The sequence below is a fragment of the Lytechinus variegatus genome, chromosome 10, assembly GCF_018143015.1.
Source record: "Lytechinus variegatus isolate NC3 chromosome 10, Lvar_3.0, whole genome shotgun sequence".
NCBI lineage: Eukaryota > Metazoa > Echinodermata > Echinoidea > Temnopleuroida > Toxopneustidae > Lytechinus > Lytechinus variegatus.
Window position 1 is genome coordinate 24187567 of NC_054749.1, and position 18593 is coordinate 24206159.

An 18593-nucleotide genomic window follows, 5' to 3' on the forward strand; every position below is an offset into this window, starting at 1 on the left:
GGTTTATCCTCATCATCAACACTTAATAAAACTAATGAACCACTAGCAGTTATAATCCATTTGACTCAAGTCTCCTATGTCAAGTACTGAACAACACATGAGGTGACAACACAAGTTCTTGAAGCATTTTCACAATGTTTATGAGTGACACAGGTCTCTAGCAATTCCTATATATAGAGAGAGAGAGAGCTGCAGGGAATTCAGAATTAAGTATGGAACTATTTAATAGTTGAATCATTTGTATACCTTGTAACCTTGGAGACCACCATTCTGTGATTCCATAGAGGGTGGTACCCATGAGATCTGGAATGAAGATGAACCAGTGGTACTAATGGACACAGCAGAGGGAGGCTCAGAGGGAACTGTGGGTCAAAAGAACAGAGAGAGAATTTGAGTATCACCCAACAAAGAATATGTAGAAAGGCTCATCAAGGGAGAGTTGTCTTCAAAGACAAGCTTCTGAAAGTAAAGCTTCAATAAAGCTTCACCTCGTAATTCTGATACGTCACCAGCTTGAGGAGCTCATACTCGGTCACCACTCGGTCACACACCCCTGAAGACAGACAGTCAAGCTGTCTCCGAAACGTCGAGTCTCTCTACTACTCATCACCTCTACTCGCCGACTCAAGCCAGCATCTCCTCATCAGCTCTACTACTCAAGCTGTTCTCACTAAACATTCCTTCTGGTTTACAGTCCTTTTCAGGACTATTTTCAAGAAAGAATACTCTATACTCTCAAAACTCCACTTTCTCGCCTATCCATTTCTTCTCTTCTTCTATCCACTGTTTCTATAACACTCCACATGGCGTACCGTAAACCACATCAGCAAGCTTCAATAAGTAACAAACATTGAATAGAAACAGAAAATTCTATAGAAATGTGGTCGCTATAGCAAGTTTTATTCTATATTTTAAGCCTCAACGCCAAGTATGTCAAATAAAGAGGAACTTAACGATCAATCAGCAATTGAAAATATACGTATAAAAGAACATCATGTTCAGAAATGAGAAAATTCCATAAAAAGGGAGTACAGAGAGAAAAAAAGGCAAGAGAACATTAAGAGAAAGGGGAATACAAAAAGACATTGGTTGAGATTGAAATAATCTGTTCTTACCTGCTTCTCCGATGTACACATAGACTGGAACACTATAGGGTCCAAGCCCTTTGCTGTTGGTTGCAGCCAGCTTCACCTCGTAATTCTGATACCTCACCAGATTGAGGAGCTCATACTCGGTCACCCCCGGATCATTAATGTTCTCTTCCATGAAACTACCACTGGGTAATTGCCTGAACTGGAAGCGGTAGCCGGTGAGGGGGCCATTGGTTTGAGCCTGGAGGGGTGGTTGCCATGTTAACAGGAGGGATGTGACTGTGATCGGAGTTGCTGTTAATATAGTGGGTGCCCCATCAGGAACTAAAAGAAAAAGGAAAAGTGAAATTTATTTTCATCAGTAATTAATGTTGTCCTCATTGTAATCATGTCATTAATCAATGCCATCACTGTAATGACCATTTCCATCACCACTTATATCATCATAACAATCCTCATCAGAATCACCATTATGATTTTTATCTTCCTTATTACCATCAATAATTTCATCATAATCAACCTCTTTCCTTCCAGAGTGGTTGAGGTTATATCTTCTAATAATGTCATATAAACTTTGTTTTTATTACACGGTAATAAATGCAACAACTGTAAAAAATCAACAATTATAGACCATCGGATAGTCGAATCAAGTTGATCAAATCCCAACAAACTCACTGTCTTGTTCTGTAGTGATTTGATTCGATGAGGGACTCTCTGGGCTGGCGCCGATGTCATTGTACACTTTCAGACGGAAATAGTACAAAGTGTATGGATTTAGCCTGAAAAGACATAAGACAAGACAACATTAATCTGCAAGTAATATCAATGAACAGACAACAAAATGCAAATAACACTTCATTACAAATAACAAGATAGTGTTCAGCACATCTAGAATATTCAATTCAATTCAATTTATTTCCACATATTGAGTAAAAAACATGTAATAAACATTACAATCGAGCACATACATAGATAATAACAAATACAAGTATAAATAGTAACAATATATACATAAAAAAGAAGATAGAAAATCAAAATGTGGAGGGGATTGACAAAGGCCATATTGATCTATCAAGGTCAATCCCCAATGAAAGAAAAAAAAATGGAATACATAAATTACATAAGAAAAAATAGATACTTAACCTAAAAACCCCAAGACAAAGCAAAAGAAAGTAAAAGACAAATAAAGGAGAGGGAGAGGCAAGAGGCAATATTAATATCTACATAACTTCATCTTAAACTCTTCGGCCTGCAAATTATTTGTCTACATCAGCTGTTGCTATCGAATTTACCATAGATGAGCGTATGACTAATCTTTTTGGGAGTGTCCTACATTTAGGGGGTCAGACAAACACATTTTAGGGAATTACCCTATTGTATTCAAGTTCATATCTTACCCTGTTAGTGTATAGGAGACCTGAGAGGCGTCCACTATGGTGTTGTGTTCTTCCCACGGTCCAGACCCCACCCGTACATCAATGATGTAATAGCGAAGAGGGGAATTCCCATTGTAACCAGGGGTCCATGAAAGACGGACCTGCCTGCTCTTGATGTGGTCTACGGTGGGTCTGGATGGGGCTTCGGGAGTGGCTGCATAAAGGAAAACAATAAAATCATAAAATTAGATTTAATAACAAGTTACATTTTAGATACTAGAACCATGAAACCTGATGGTCTGAACATAAATATGTCACAATAATTTAACATCACTCATGAAAACAAGTTTTATGAACAAGTGGAATGCCTCTGGCCGTCTCACCTGCATCACGCGATTCAACATAGCAGCATTGCTGACTTTGAAAACTACTATAACTCGCACAAGATGTTCAGTGACACTTGGTTACTCTTATTTCCACGTTTTATGAACTAGACCTATACACTTACAGAGATAGGATGGTAATTCAACAAATACCCCCAATGTGGCCAAAATTCATTGACCTCACATGACCTTTGACCTTGATCATGTGACCTGAAACTTGCACAGGATATTCAATGATACTTGATTACTCTTATGTCCAAGTTTCAAAAGTCAGATCAATAAACTTGCAAAGTTATGATGGTAATTCAACAGATACCCCCATTATGGCCAAAGTTCATTGACCTTTGACCTTGGTCATGTGACCTAAAATGCGCACAGGATGTTCAGTGATACTTGATTACTCTTATGTCCAAGATTTATGAACTAGACCAACATACTTTCAAAGTTATGATGGTAATTCAACAAATACCCCCAATTCGGCCTAATTTCATTGACCCTAAATGACCTTTGACCTTAGTCATGTGACATAAAACTCACGCAGGATGTTTGGTGATACATGATTGACCTTATTTTCTAAGTTATGATGACATTTCAAAAACTTAACCTCAGGATAAGATTTTGATGTTGATTCCCCCAACATGGTCTAAGTTCATTGACCCTAAATGACCTTTGACCTTGGTCATGTGACATGAAACTCTAATAGGATGTTCAGTAATACTTGATTAACCTTATGGCCAAGTTTTATGAACTAGGTCCATATACTTTCTAAGTTATGATGTCATTTCAAAAACTTAACCTCAGGTTAAGATTTGATGTTGACGCCACCGCCGCCGTCGGAAAAGCGGCGCCTACAGTCTCACTCTGCTATGCAGGTGAGACAAAAATGGTTGAGCTGTGTTTCAATTGGACTTCCACTCAATTTTGCTTAACTAATTATTGGAATGCTTCTACAGGTTTAAAATAAAAAAAAAATACAGATTTTCAAAAATTGTCCATGCAGAACTATATATTCAATACTCAGAGTGAAACCAACATGGATAAGACAGAGGTAAAAGGATGCATAATTCAATACAAAACTCACTCCTATTTGTTGTTGTAATAACCAAAGCCGAAGCAGGCAGCCCAAATCCCATTGACGTTTTCGCCGTCACTTCAAAATAGTACGTCTCCTGCGGCTGTAGTCCGGTTACGGTATGCTGTCTGCTGCCCCCTACATTTTCCTCGACAAGAGAAGCAGGTGGACCAGCCAGTAGGCGATGACCGACCTTATAGGAGAGGTTATGACCGTTTGGAATGAGAGGCTCATTCCATGTGATGGTGACGGAGGAGAGCTGGACGGTCGGGAATGTGATGCCGACCGGGGGACCAGGATCTGTGGAAAAACAAAAGAGCAGGTTGGGTCAGGCATGGCCGTGGGTAACAACAAAAATATTCAACACAGGCTAAAGGTTGAGGGGCAGCTGAAGCCCCCTTGAAGTGCAGAGGCTTGAAGTATTTGACCTTGCTTACATGTTTTTTAAATATTTGTTCCGATGAATTACTACGTTTAGCTATAATCTTTCTAGATGCTTCGTGAAAACTTAGTAATATCAGTGCACTGTAACAAAGGTTAGCGATTGATCATGTGGCTGATATCTATGATTGATTGCATTGAGTATTGTGTATGATCAGTCGTAAAAAGCAGCTCCATAATCAATCACTAAGCTTTATGTATCCAGGTCCAGATGGTTAATTGTGATGCCAAACTCACAAGGTCAGATACAAAGAAATGGAAATTGCTTGTGAGAACACTTACACCACTCGTGAGTCCTGACGGGCACCTCATTGCCGATGGCACCGTCACCGACCACGGTATACGCCAGCACCGTGATGGTGTAGATGGTGTAGCCTTTGAGGTGAGTTATGGTTGCCTCACGTGAAGTGTTGCCTGGTACATTCATGTACATCAAAATGCCTCCACTCTCTCTAAATATAACCTAGAATGGAAATTAAAGATAAATAAATAAATAGAGCTGTGTTTGTTCTTATTGAAAAGTAAGACAGTTAAAAAATCAACTCACTTAATTTCTGTTAACACTTTTGAAAGAGTATCTTGTTGTAAGTTTTACATCAAAGGATTGAACTAAATGGACAATGACAAAGGTAGGCTTTGAAGTCTAAGGTAGATGATAGAACAGGCTTATCAGTAGTGCATCATTGTGAAACCATCAGATAAGACTTTAGGTGAGTGGGATACAGCCAAACAGATAAACAAATAAGTTGAGTTTTACAAGTACCTCAGTAACAGAGCTTTTGGGTCAGACAAGCACATCCATTGTTTTGTCTGTAGGTTTCTTGATAAAACAATATCTCAAAATGTATTCCCACTTACCTTAAAGCCTAATATCTCTCCATTTTGATGAATTACTGGCACGTCATTCCATGTGACCAAGATGTCTGAGTAGAAAGTAGGTAAGGCTTGGATGTTGGCAGGACCAGCAGATGGAACTAACAAAAGATAAATAAGAATAAAGCTATCATCATATCATGCAGTGAAGCCAAATGACTTTATATATCAGGTCGAATTTAAAATCTTTGTAAAGAAAAAATATACCACTGTCCGTCTCTTTCAAGGTTCATCATCATCATCATCATCATCATCGCCATCACCACCACCACCACCACCACCACCACCACCACCACCACCACCACCACCACCACCACCACCACCACCACCACCACCACCACCACCACCACCACCACCATCATCATCATCATCATCATCATCATCATCATCATCATCATCATCATCATCATCATCATCATCATCATCATCATCACCCTCACCACCACCACCACCACTATCCACTTTCATATCCACTAGCATCACTATCAGCCAGCCCTACCCGCTTCGTTAGTCCATCCAGTAACCATTCCACTGGTTGGTCCGACATGCAGTTCATTATACGCCTCGATCCTCACATCGTAGGGCATCCACTCCTCCAAACCAGTGATGACATGGTTGTTGATGTATGGACTAGCTAGGTTGAAGAACATCTCCTGCATGCTGGTACCATACGGCCTCCAGTAGATGAGGTATCCTCCAGGTATACCATTCCATTCAACATCATCCAAGGGCTATCATAATGGAAGTTGGAATGTAAAATGAAATCATATCATAACTCCCAACCTTTCTAACAGAACAAATAAATGGGGATGGCTTTTTTCAAAAAGTAGGAAAGGAACAGAATTTTCTTGGGGGTGAAGTAGAATTATTAAGACAAGTGGAATGCCTCTGGCCGTCTCACCTGCATCACGCGGTTCAATATAGCAGCAGTGCTGACTTTGAATACTACTCTAACTCGCACAAGATGTTCAGTGATACATGGTTACTCTTATGTCCACTTTTTATGAACTAGACCAATAAACTTACAGAGATATGATGGTTATTCAACAAAAAACCCCAACATGGCCAAAGTTCATTGACCTTACATGACCTTTGACCTTGATCATGTGACCTGAAACTCGAACAGGATGTTCAGTGATACTTGATTACTCTTATGTACAAGTTTCATGAATCAGATCCATAAACTTTCAAAGTTATGATGGTAATTCAACAGATACACCCAATTCGGCCAAAGTTCATTGACCTTACATGACCTTTGACCTTGATCATGTGACCTGAAACTCGAACAGGATGTTCAGTGATACTTGATTACTCTTATGTACAAGTTTCATGAATCAGATCCATAAACTTTCAAAGTTATCATGGTAATTCAACAGATACACCCAATTCGGCCAAAGTTCATTGACCTTTGACCTTTGCCATGTGACCTGAAATGCGCACAGGATGTTCAGTGATACTTGATTACTCTAATGTCCAAGTTTAATGAACTAGACCAATAAACTTTCAAAGTTATGATGGTAATTCAACAGATACCCCCCGATTTGGCCAAAGTTCATTGACCCTAAATGACCTTAATCATGAGACCTCAAACTTGCACAAAATTTTCAGTGATGCTTGATTACTATTATGTCCAAGTTTCATGAATCAGATCCATAAACTTTCAAAGTTATGAGGGGAAATCAACAGATATCCCCAATTTGGCCAAAGTTCATTGACCCTAAATGACCTTTGACCTTGGTCATGTGACATGAACCTCATGTAGGATGTTCAGTGATACTTGATTAACCTTATGTCCAAGTTTCATGAACTAGGTCCATATATTTTCTAAGTTATGATGACATTTCAAAAACTTAACCTCGGGTTAAGATTTCGATGTTGATTCCTCCAACATGGTCTAAGTTTATTGACCCTAAATGACCTTTGACCTTGGTCATGTGACATGAAACTCTAATAGGATGTTCAGTAATACTTGATTAACCTTATGGCCAAGTTTTATTAACCAGGTCCATATACTTTCTAAGTTATGACGTCATTTCAAAACTTTAACCTCAGGTTAAGATTTGATGTTGACGCCGCCGCCGTCGGAAAAGCGGCGCCTATAGTCTCACTTTGCTTCGCAGGTGAGACAAAAATGGGAAATCTTATTTACTGAAGAGCCACAATCAGATTCCTTTCTCTAAATTAAAAAAAATAGTTGGAAGGTCTGTTAATTGTCAAATGATTTTGCTGCGATTTTAGGAATAATATCACCTTTCCAGGAGTTTGTGCCTTTACATGTATTCAAGCATGCCCTTAACAATCATTAGATTTGACAGATTAAATGCAGTAAAAGAAACTCACCATCCATGTGACTCTGAGGGCAGTGGAATTGAAGGCTCGTACCCTGACATCACGAGGAGCAATGGCTGGTGCTGTATCAAATCACATAAAAGAAAGGGTTAGATTTGTAGATTGTATACAATGAAACAATATCCTCAAGCTGCCACATGCATTTTGTTCAATCCTCCATTGGGATGCTAAGTGCTATATGCGCAGTCAATACACAGTCATGGTTGTATCTATTGTTTCCTGTGCCAACATAAGAAAGAACTGCACTATTTTTGAAGGGCAGACAAATATAATTTCAACTTTTCTGCAAAAGACAGGTGCATTTCATCCATGTTCAACATTTCATTACACAATCTACGGTAGGTATTAAACATAGATAATTCAAGATCATGAAAATAGTCTCTCATTTAATTTCATGTCAATGAAATAATAAATTTAGTCATGTTATTATAGAGTCCATCCTTTTTAATTTTATCTTCAATTATTTCTGTGATGCATAATCTGAAGAAGATGTAGATGTAGTAAAATGAAAGAGGCTTTCAAAGTTAATGGTATTATATACAGCTGATGGTTATAAGAGTTTGAAAGGCTATTCAGTTAGAATTAGAAACATATTTTCCTATCAAATGCTAGTTTACCTGATTGGTAAACGATTTCATACAATCTAAAGTAGATGTAGACATAGTACATTGCAAGAGGCTTTCTAAGTTAAAGGCATTGCATACAGCTTGGTGTAAAAATATTTTTGAATGGTTATTAGAATTAGAAAGATATTTGCTTATTTAAGGCTAGTGTAGCTCTTCAGAAACCAAATTCATATTGTACAATCCACAGTAGACTAAACAATGGCCCGTATACTGAAGTTAAGTTTAACTTAAACTCAGGTTTTAAAGTTGTGGTTTAAGTATGAATAGCCAATTGTTACATAAATCACTAACAGTAGAGATATCATATTTCCGCTCATTTGGCTCTCAAATCATTCATAATTGTCTAGGAAGTATAAATATATGATTGTCTTCACCAATGAAGAATCAGGAAAGAGCACAGTAAATATAAGAAACATACAACTTAATAAAAATTTTGACCCTATTGGCTTCCCATAATTTTAGCACAAAGTTAGACCATGGTCTAAGTGAAACCTGACTTCAGAATACAGGCCAGTAAATTGAAAGAGACCGTTCAATTTATGTCATTTACTACAGTTGAGAAAATTGTTTTAAAATGCTGGTCAGTTACAATTGAGAAGGCATTGGCTTATTAAATGCTAAATTACCTCTTTATTACCAGCTTTTATATTGCTTAATCTATAGTACATGTAGATGTAGATAAACAGCACTTGTTAAAAGGGGAGATTCATGACATATTAAAAATTTCAACTTTTAAAATTATCTCTCTCTCTCCATCAATTCATATCTATATCCAGCATGTAAATTATTATTTTTTTAATGAAATTAATTCCATTACAATGTGAGAACACTAAAACTTTTCCAAAGTATAAAAAGATACATGAAGCACTTCAGGAAATTCCCACAGACAGGGAGCTATGAATACTCTAAGGAAAAGCCTTTCTTTTGTCAGAAAACATGTTTGAAGTAAACACTCTTGATTGAAACGTACCATCTTGTTTGGTCTGTATCTGTTCCGAAGGCTCACTGACGTTGCTTGACCCAGCCACATTGGTGGCGATCATCCTGAACTGATAGTATGTGAACGGCTCCAGCCCAGTGACCTCAATGGACCTAGCGCTGGGGTCTGACACCTCAAAGATCTGCTCCCAGTGGTCAGACTGACCAACAAGGGCCTGGACGGTCCACAGGGTGATGCCGGCCTCGCCGTCGAATCCTGGAGTGAAGTGGAGCTCCACAGATCGTGACTGGATGGTAGCATCAGGGACGTTTAGGTTGGTAGGTGGTTGGGGGCGCTCTGAAAACGGAAAGGGTCGAAAGTGTAAGATTCGCTTTTATTTTCTCAATGGCATACAAAGAGATGCTTAATTATACAGAATATCAAAATAGTACTTCAGACAGTTATACTAAAGTCCATAAGCATACCCCAAAATAGGGAATTGTATAACAAAATAATAGAGTCAAAAGGAGCGAGTGTCTAAGTTAAAATGTGTTTTAAATCAATTTTTTATCAATTTTGAGTGATGGTACTATAGAGAGTGGGAGAGCGTTCCGTCATTCTGGAGAAGCATATTTATTTATTCATTCATTTATTTATTCATGCATGTTCACAATTAACAATGTAAAAGAATACACATATAATATACAAGTATATAATATGAAACACAAGTAAATAATGAACATACAAAGGTGTTGCAACATAAGCTAAAAGCTTGATTGGTTGAAGCACCTTTAAACTGGTTTTGCATCCAAGAAAACAAAATAAAAATGTAAGAATAAGGAAGAGAGGAAAGAAAGAGAAGAAGGGAATGGAAGGGAAGACTTTATTATCCCAGAAGGTTATATCAGCAATGTTTTATGTCCTGGGCTACAATGACTGTAAGATGATTGATTGGCAGAGTCCAACTCTGTGCTCTATCTTGTCCATCTCACCTGGTGGAACCCCGGAACTGATGATGATGTCTGTAGTAGGTCCTGGACCTACATTGGTCTTAGCCCAGACCTGGATCAGATAGGTAGTCTGTGGTGTAAGACTTGTGATGGTGTAACTGGTCTCACTTGGTAACCTACTGGCATTGATGATGTTGGAGGTTTTGTTGTGCTCCTGCCAGCTGATGCTATAACCTAGATTCAAAACAAATAAAAATTGGTATCTAAATTGCAATTCATTGAACTAATTAGGCACGCATGTGACCATACTCTGAACCACCACAAACTAATTCACATCATATTAAGAGTGCAATTTTCTTTTTAACATGCTCTTCTAAAATATGGTCATTGGTATGTTTAATTACCAACATCAACTTCCGCTGAGTATCTGAACACAGAATAAATGTGAAAAGTTGCACAGGGCATCACACTTTAGGACACCTATACTACTGATCAATTCATCGAACTTCCATGATACTGGAATGTCTAAAACATTATCTAACAGGAAGAAACCCACATAGTTTTGACACATCATGAAAATATTTACACACATGACTGGCTTTTCCTCGACAAGTGCATTCATGAGACAAGCCTTCATTTTACACAACATCCCCTCCAGCATCCATTACTCAACAATAATTCAAAAGCAAAAACAAAAAAGGAATGCTTTTGTTTACCTCGGAGTACCCCATTGATCTCCAGTGGTTCATCCCATGATATCTGCAGTGATGTATCATATACATTGCTCACACGTAGATTACTCACTGGACCAGGTACTACACAGGAGGTAAAATGAAAACAAGAAAAACTTGTATAAATACATATCTCCACAATAAGTAACCGTTAGAGTAGGATAAGTATGCAATTTGTTATCAAGAGCAAATGAGTGATTAATCGGTACTTCAATTGCAATGCTGGTAGGGAAATGTATAATATACTCCATTGCAAATATATCTTTGAAATTAGACAAACACAGATTGACTGCTCAATGGATTGAGAACACTCAATTCAATGTATTGCAACCCCACGATTACCTGAAACAAAGACAGACTTCAAAATTAATCAACAGACATATTCATTCATTAACAAACTGCACAGAAAAACATTTGGGACTGCTGCGGAGACAAAGATAGGAGACAAAGATCAAAATGAAGTGACTTACAACTACATGAATTTCAATCTCAGAGGGAGAAAAATAAAGATTTGGGCCCGTTGCAGAAAGAGTTGCAATCAAACGCAACTCAAAAAATCTTACGCAACTCTTGCGCAACTTGATTTTCAGCCAATGAAGCACCTGCATTCGGGACTTGCGCTTGATATTTTGACTTGCGTTTAAACGCAACTCTATCTGCGACAGGCCCCTGGGACTATAGAAGCAAAAACTAGTAGCAGAGTGAACTGAAAGCAGATATATTCAAATTCAAAGGGAATTCAAATGTAACTTCACACACAAATAAACATCTGGGACTACAGAAACTATACTAACCATCTTCAAGTGTCATTAATGTGACAGGTGTGCTTGGAACGCCGTCCCCAGGGTTGGTATAGCATAAAACAGAGGCTTGATACTCAGTAAACTTCTTCAGGGTAGTGATGTTACCAATGAATCGACTCTGAGCAATGTTTGGGGGTACCAGCTCTACGATAGGGTTGTTCTCCATTCCAGGCTCCCAGGCAAGCAGCTGAGCAAGCATATGGGAAAGGAGAAGAAATTAATGATACGAGTCGAATATGAACATGTGGAAAATTTATATTTCAATAGTATCATTATTCCCTATACGTCTTGTGACCTGTTGAGTGACATACTCACTCCCTCCTTAGTTAATTTAGAACTATGATACGGTATCCCCCCATGTAAAATAATGAGAGTAAAACAAACCCTTCAAAGACATTTTAGATTTAAATTGTTTGATAAAAATCTGTCAAAAATTAAACTTGAACTTTCAGATGTTTTAGTTTTGTGGAACGAGATACAAATTGGAGCATAGACATAGCAGAAGAATCAACATTTCATCAAACTTCTGAATGATTTTATAGCCATTTTGACCGTAAGCAAAGTGTTCATCGATCAACTATTTGTGCAGGATTTGTCATTCAAACCAAAGACAAATGCATCATACATGTATACAGCACAAAAATTAATGTTCATATCAGATAATCTTTTCCTGCCATATTTAAATGGAGAACATTCTTAACCCTATCTAGGCCGGGGGGGGGGGGGGGCCTCGGAGGCCCCCCCCTCAACGAATCGCGCAATATTTTCGCCGCGCAAATTTTTTTGACCGCGCCGCTCGCTGACTTTTTACTTTCAAGTCTTGCGCAACTTTTGAGACCAACATTACGTCACCCGGGTATGTGGTTCGGAAATTACGCAACATTATGTAAGTGCATGTCAGACCGAAAATTGCTCAAAAACGTGATTTTGTGTACAAAGTCAATGCAAATTGTGTTTTCAACCAAAATTCATAAATGTATGATTATTTTTAGTTTTGCTGGTCTAAATGTATTTATTTTATGCTTTTTATGATCACAGAAGAGTCCCCAACGAATTTCATTGAAAAAACAATGAAAAACAAAAGGTAAAAAAACAAAGAAATACATAAGAAATTGCAAAAAACAATAAAATACATAAGAAAATGATTTGATATCGCAATTTTTTTCATGTATACTTGCTAAGAACACCACAAAGAGTTTCTATACCAAAAATTAGTACATTTGGAGCTTTATTTAGGGAGTTAGAGGAAAAAGTATGATTTCGCATACTAATTACGCATAAATTAGCATAATCAATTAATAGCGATTCGCATGAAATAAATTACTATACAATCTTGTAGATTATGTCCCAGGCAACCTGCGTGCCAATTTTCGGCGCGATCGCGCGGTCGACGGCCGAGATCTTGGGGGGGGGCCTGGGAGGCCCCCCCGGCCATATGAACTCCCAAAATACCCCGGCCTAGATAGGGTTAATGTTGGTGTAAAACATCTAGTGCACCACCATCACCCCATCAAACAAATGCCGATGATGATAATATTACAAAGGGTCAACTTATTGAAAATATGTATTCCACAAACCTTATATCCTTGGTTGATACCGTTGATAAACTGGACGGGAGGTGAACTGAATATATACATGAAGGATGTTGAACTAGTCACCATGATATCAACATCCTGGGGTGGTGCAGTGGGGACTGGAGAAAAAAAAGCAACATGAGGAAGAGAATCAGAAACAATGTTGTGAAATTTACCAAATAATAAGGAAAAGGATAACAAGTATTTTTTAAAAGAGATGATACAAAGATGCCATAATATTGATTGTACTTAATCAAAATATGATTAAATATTTCAGCTGATTTTTGATGAGCTGAGGTATTATTAGTTCATATTGATGAATACATTATAGCAAATGTTTGTACTTCTGTATAATAGCGATTGTACATTACACACAAATTAAAATGCTAAAAAAATTGTTTGAATAATAACTGAGATTTCTTGACATGAAGATTTCTACAGTATATTGATGATGTTTACCTGGTGCATATTCCATTTCAAGAATCTGTTTTTAAAAAGTTAAATGTTGCATTATTAAGTCACCCACCTCCTTCATTGGTGCGAACATCAATAGCATTAGAGTAGGCCCCCACTCCAGCCCCGTTGTAAGCAGCAACCTGAATCTCATATATCTTCCAGGTGATGAGGCCCACGATCTCATAAGAGGTCTGCCGGTAATTGGTGATGTTGTGGAATTGGAATGCAGTGTTATAGCCTTCCATACGCCACTGGACTATGTAACCCAGGAGAGGACCATTCCAACTCTCATAGGGAGGCTCCTAAATAGAAGGTCCAAGAGGAAATTAGTTCTTTGGTTCTTTTAAATAAATTGTTGTGATTTTTTATTACATCTAAACAGATGATACTACCCAATATTGTGAGAAAGATTACACTGGACATATTGAATAAGTCTGGTTGCATAAAATAGGCCTATCCTTAAATGGACCCCAAATGCTTAACAAGAAAGCAATGCAATCACTTTCATGTCTCATGAATGAATAACTCTACCCATGGACAATCGTGGCACTGACCCCACAACAGTTTCTTACATACAAGTAAAAGAATATGACAGAGCATCTTGGTATCTATCAAAGAAATGAATAAATAAATGGTAGGAGATAACTAGAAAATAGAATGTCCCTTGTGATTACTCATAATGTTACAGTGACAACTCAAAACCAACTATATACTGACTGATAATATTCAATTGAAAATAATGTAATAGCTTTGATTGATCTCGAGTTGGCTTTGTTAGTTCTGTTGGTTTAAAGGTATTGTTTAACTTTGTGAGCAGCCGATTTAAAAAATTCTCAAACCAAGATGAAACATGTGTACAAGTGCATGTATTAGAACTAATAAACCCTGAAAACGACCATTATTGAGAATGGAAAGCTAAAACTACAAGGCAAATCCCGATTTTGTAAATAGGCGTCTTATAGACGCCTAAATAGTACACATTAGTGTATGGGACAAAATTAAGATGTTGTTTCCGGTCACTTTATATTTTCATTTTTGAAGCACTAAATAATTATCTTCGAATGCAATTTTTTCTGTAACTATATGCAGTGTGTATTTTGATTGATAACTATATTTTTCTATCTTACCCCAAACTCCACCATGATACTAGAGGTAGATGTAGCACTGGCCCTCAGAGACTGTGGTGGAAGATCAGGTGCTATAGAAAGAGAGAAGAAGACATAAAGAGAGTATACTGAAAATATATATCTAGTCTTCGTTGAATCGTAAAGGTGAAATATGAAATGCTGAATAAAGCAGTACAGGAAACTTAATCAATATTTGGATGGGTCAACCAGGGGCCCAGGCTGAAGGGTCCATGTATAATTTTGGGTTTGGCAGCAAATTGATGTACACCACTAGGTACTAGACCCCTACCCCCCTCTCTCAGTCGATCATGATCTATACCTAGGATCACGTTTAACTGCTATTTCAAATTTCACCAAACTTCATCTCTTGATACATCACGTTATTGATCAAGTCAAATTATTGCTTGGTAAATTCAGCCCTATTTTGAACAAACACACCAAGTTTGATTGATGTACCATTCTTGATAGACACCCGTTTTTTGAGACTTACGTTCCTCTGGAAGATGAACTACATTGCTAGGGTTGCTCTTCTCGCTCATCCCGATGGCATTCTGCGCCCTGAGCCTGTACTGATATCTCCTTGATGGCTTCACACCAGTGACTGGGAACTCAGTGAGAAGAGGGTTGATAGTTGCTTCGACCTCAGTGAAAGCAGAATCTACAAGAATGAATCAATGAACAAGGATTAATGATGTAGGTGCAATGGATGATTAAAGAAGGTAAAGATGCTAAGACTGATGGATGGAGAGACAGATGCATGGAATATAGTGCATTATCATTTTTTTTATAAAGCTAAACGAGTGAGATTGTGATTGAAATAATTGTGCATGATTGATAAAATCTCATCACGTATCTTCACCTCATAACATAATTCACAATTTCTTAGAATAATAATAAAAATAAGTTGAGTTGTTGTCTTATTTGGATGATTGCATCATCACATCATCATCATCACCACCACTACCATGACCATTACTATCATTATTACTACAACTTCTATCAATTAAACAATACTTACCATCTTCTTTTTGTTCCAAGATATATCTGATGAGGGGTGAGTTACCATTAAAGACTGGTAACCAAGAAACGATGATGGTCCTGGCCTGGTCCATGCTCTTGGCTGCTGTCAATCCCTGTGGTTGATATGGCACCTCTGTAAAATCAAAATCATCATCATCATCATCATCGTCATCTTCATATACCTCTGATTTACATAAAATGATTTTCTCACTGATTCCCATTTTCCCTTGTCATTCATCTGCCGGTACACAGCCATTTCATCCCAAAAGGAATAAAAGTGATGGTTAAACTTATATATCTAAATGCCACTACTCTACAATCAAATGCGAGTTCTTCACATGTGCTCATGAATGGCCAATAGTATAGTTACATAAGATAACCTTGGATGAATTGATTGTTTTTTATATGCAGTAAGCCCTCTTTCCACATTTGTTATTTACATTGCTTATTTGTCTTCTGGCTTGACATTTTCCATTATCCATTATCATACTCACGTAGGACAGTCAAGTTGGCGCTGCCAAGGTCATCCCCAGCCACGGAGGTCACCTTGCAGACGTACAGCCCCATGTCCAGTGTATCGGTGGAATGGATGACCAGGGAACCGGACTCCAGGATGATGAATCGTCCATCGGGTACGATGACACCACCGTCCTGCATCCAGGTGATGGTCGGTGTTACCCTGGAGTCATGCTGGACCACGCAGGTCAGGGTGGACGTCTCGCCCAGGATGGTCTCCACGTTGGTCGGCCTCTGGGAGATGATGGTCCGTTCTGTTGGTTTGGGCAAACAAGTGCGGGATTGGAGATTTAAAGTGTGGAAAAGTTAGGACATAAAAGAGGCTGAAAACCTCCTTAACAAAGAAATCTATAAATCTTTATTTCAATAATTAAGATTATGTCAAATTAATGACTTAACTGTTTGAGGTAAGAATGATGAATGTGAATTCTAATTTCTTCATTTCGTAAATTTCCTTCAGCAAGAAATGTATCCACACTGTGCTGCATTCAACCCAGGTGAGGTGAATGGGTACCTGGCAGGATGAATTCCTTGAATGCATGAGGGCTGAAAGGCAGCTTGAGCAAAAGCCGGGGTAATAATAATGATAACATTGCGCCTCGGAATAGAATATTTCTAGATAGATGGCGCTATATAAATGCCTATTATTATTAATTCATTATGTCTTTTTTGTCTGTTTTGGTAGATTGCAGGCATGTTAAGAATAACTGAAGTCTCTAGAGCCCAGCTATTTAATATATATTCAGCTGAGGGGGGGGGGGCTGAATTATGCATATAATTGGAACATGTATCCAGTAAATTGTAAATTGAGTCTCAAAAGACGACAGCTTAGATAACGTTTTTCTTTTCTTGATAGGGAAATGGGGCACTTACGATAAACAATGAGTGAGGCAGAAGCATTATCACTATCTAGGGTGTTGGTTGCTACGCAGGTGTACTCTCCAGAATCCTCCTTGACTGCCTGCTGTAGCAGAAGGTTTCCAAAGGTCTGAAGAATATAACGGTTGTTGAGCTGAAAGGTTGAACTCAGTACCAGCTGGCCATCTGAAAAAGAAGGAAAACAAAAATATGGATTGAGATTAAGTCTTGAAAAGAAATGAATATACATTCTCACACTGTTAAGGGAAAATTGCTATTCTTGAAGAACATCGAATTGGTCATTAGAAAAAAGGGAAGAATCAACTTTGAGAGCAAGTCTTTATGATGTTTACAAAGGACAAAAACACAACAATCATTGAGGCAGATAGCTAAGGTTTGGACCAACCTGATACTTAAAAACAGAAGGACATAAAACTTTATTTCAAAAGCTGTTCTTACGAACATAAATATACATTTAGTATAGGACTGGGACATACATGTAGTTATTGCCGAATTAAATTAGGACTTGAATCTGCTAGCCATCCTCAGAATAAAGTCAAGAGGTAATCAAACTAACACTTTATTTTAAATGTGATCAATCTTGAAATACATTAACTCATTGAGTGCTTCGTGCACGCTACGTATCCTACTATAACATGCCACACTCGTGCTCGCACGCCTACTATTGATTGCTTTGTGCTTGCATTGTTTCCTACCCTCGCCTGCTTCGTGCATGACTGCGCACATTCGGAATAACAATCATTGTTACGCCGTTTTGCATTGTATTGCGCATCGCATGCACGCCGTAATTAGCACTATTGTGTGCAGTGTGAACTCTGCTTTCTGACAGATAAACTTACTCAAGCGGATTACATTCGACTTTTTCGAGTATTTCTGCATTTTTTACAAGATATGGCTCCGCCTCTGAGAGAGAAGAGACCTAGGTTTTTGATCCATACAAAACACTCCACAAAATGGAACTACTTGATACAACTCATATTTTAGCGGTAAAGATAATAACCAATCCACATAATGAGGACATCATTATAAGGGGTATGAAATTTCTTACAACTTTACTACACAATATTTTGTGGATAAACTAATCGTTAGAGAGTTACAAGCAATTGTAATCATGACTATTGGAAGGAGTGAATACGACTCGCGATCCCAAAATCAATGTGGCACTGGGGGGGTTTTGTGGCTGGCACAGGGGATTAGCATCGGATTAGCACTGTGGCATTGGCTTAGTAGTGTGCGTGGCATGTTAAGAGTTAAAAAACATCCTCCAAAACAGAAGATTTTCATGCTATCAACACCCTGATTTGAAATACCACCAACATATCATAGCCCTCAAATTTATATATTTTTTTCTTCAAATTTTCAGGAAGTTGGGCTGATTAAGACCTTCATCCTTTTACTTAATGTACA

At 38.0% G+C, this 18593-nt stretch overlaps 1 protein-coding gene across 1 annotated transcript in view; it reads right to left on the reverse strand.

Annotated features, from left to right (window-relative positions):
* Positions 1-18593, reverse strand: part of LOC121422742 (protein sidekick-2-like) — a 73426-nt gene that overhangs the window by 16146 nt on the left and 38687 nt on the right. Inside the window, exons 10-29 of the mRNA XM_041617922.1 lie at positions 17181-17351; positions 16286-16561; positions 15790-15924; positions 15262-15429; positions 14772-14842; positions 13715-13946; positions 13192-13307; positions 11606-11801; positions 10797-10895; positions 10123-10314; positions 9182-9487; positions 7577-7647; positions 5736-5967; positions 5222-5337; positions 4646-4826; positions 3932-4222; positions 2489-2681; positions 1767-1870; positions 1116-1415; positions 247-362 (exon numbers count right to left, since the gene is read on the reverse strand). Coding sequence (XP_041473856.1) covers positions 247-362; positions 1116-1415; positions 1767-1870; positions 2489-2681; positions 3932-4222; positions 4646-4826; positions 5222-5337; positions 5736-5967; positions 7577-7647; positions 9182-9487; positions 10123-10314; positions 10797-10895; positions 11606-11801; positions 13192-13307; positions 13715-13946; positions 14772-14842; positions 15262-15429; positions 15790-15924; positions 16286-16561; positions 17181-17351 — 3566 coding nt within the window. The remainder of the gene's footprint in view (positions 1-246; positions 363-1115; positions 1416-1766; positions 1871-2488; positions 2682-3931; positions 4223-4645; positions 4827-5221; positions 5338-5735; positions 5968-7576; positions 7648-9181; positions 9488-10122; positions 10315-10796; positions 10896-11605; positions 11802-13191; positions 13308-13714; positions 13947-14771; positions 14843-15261; positions 15430-15789; positions 15925-16285; positions 16562-17180; positions 17352-18593) is intronic.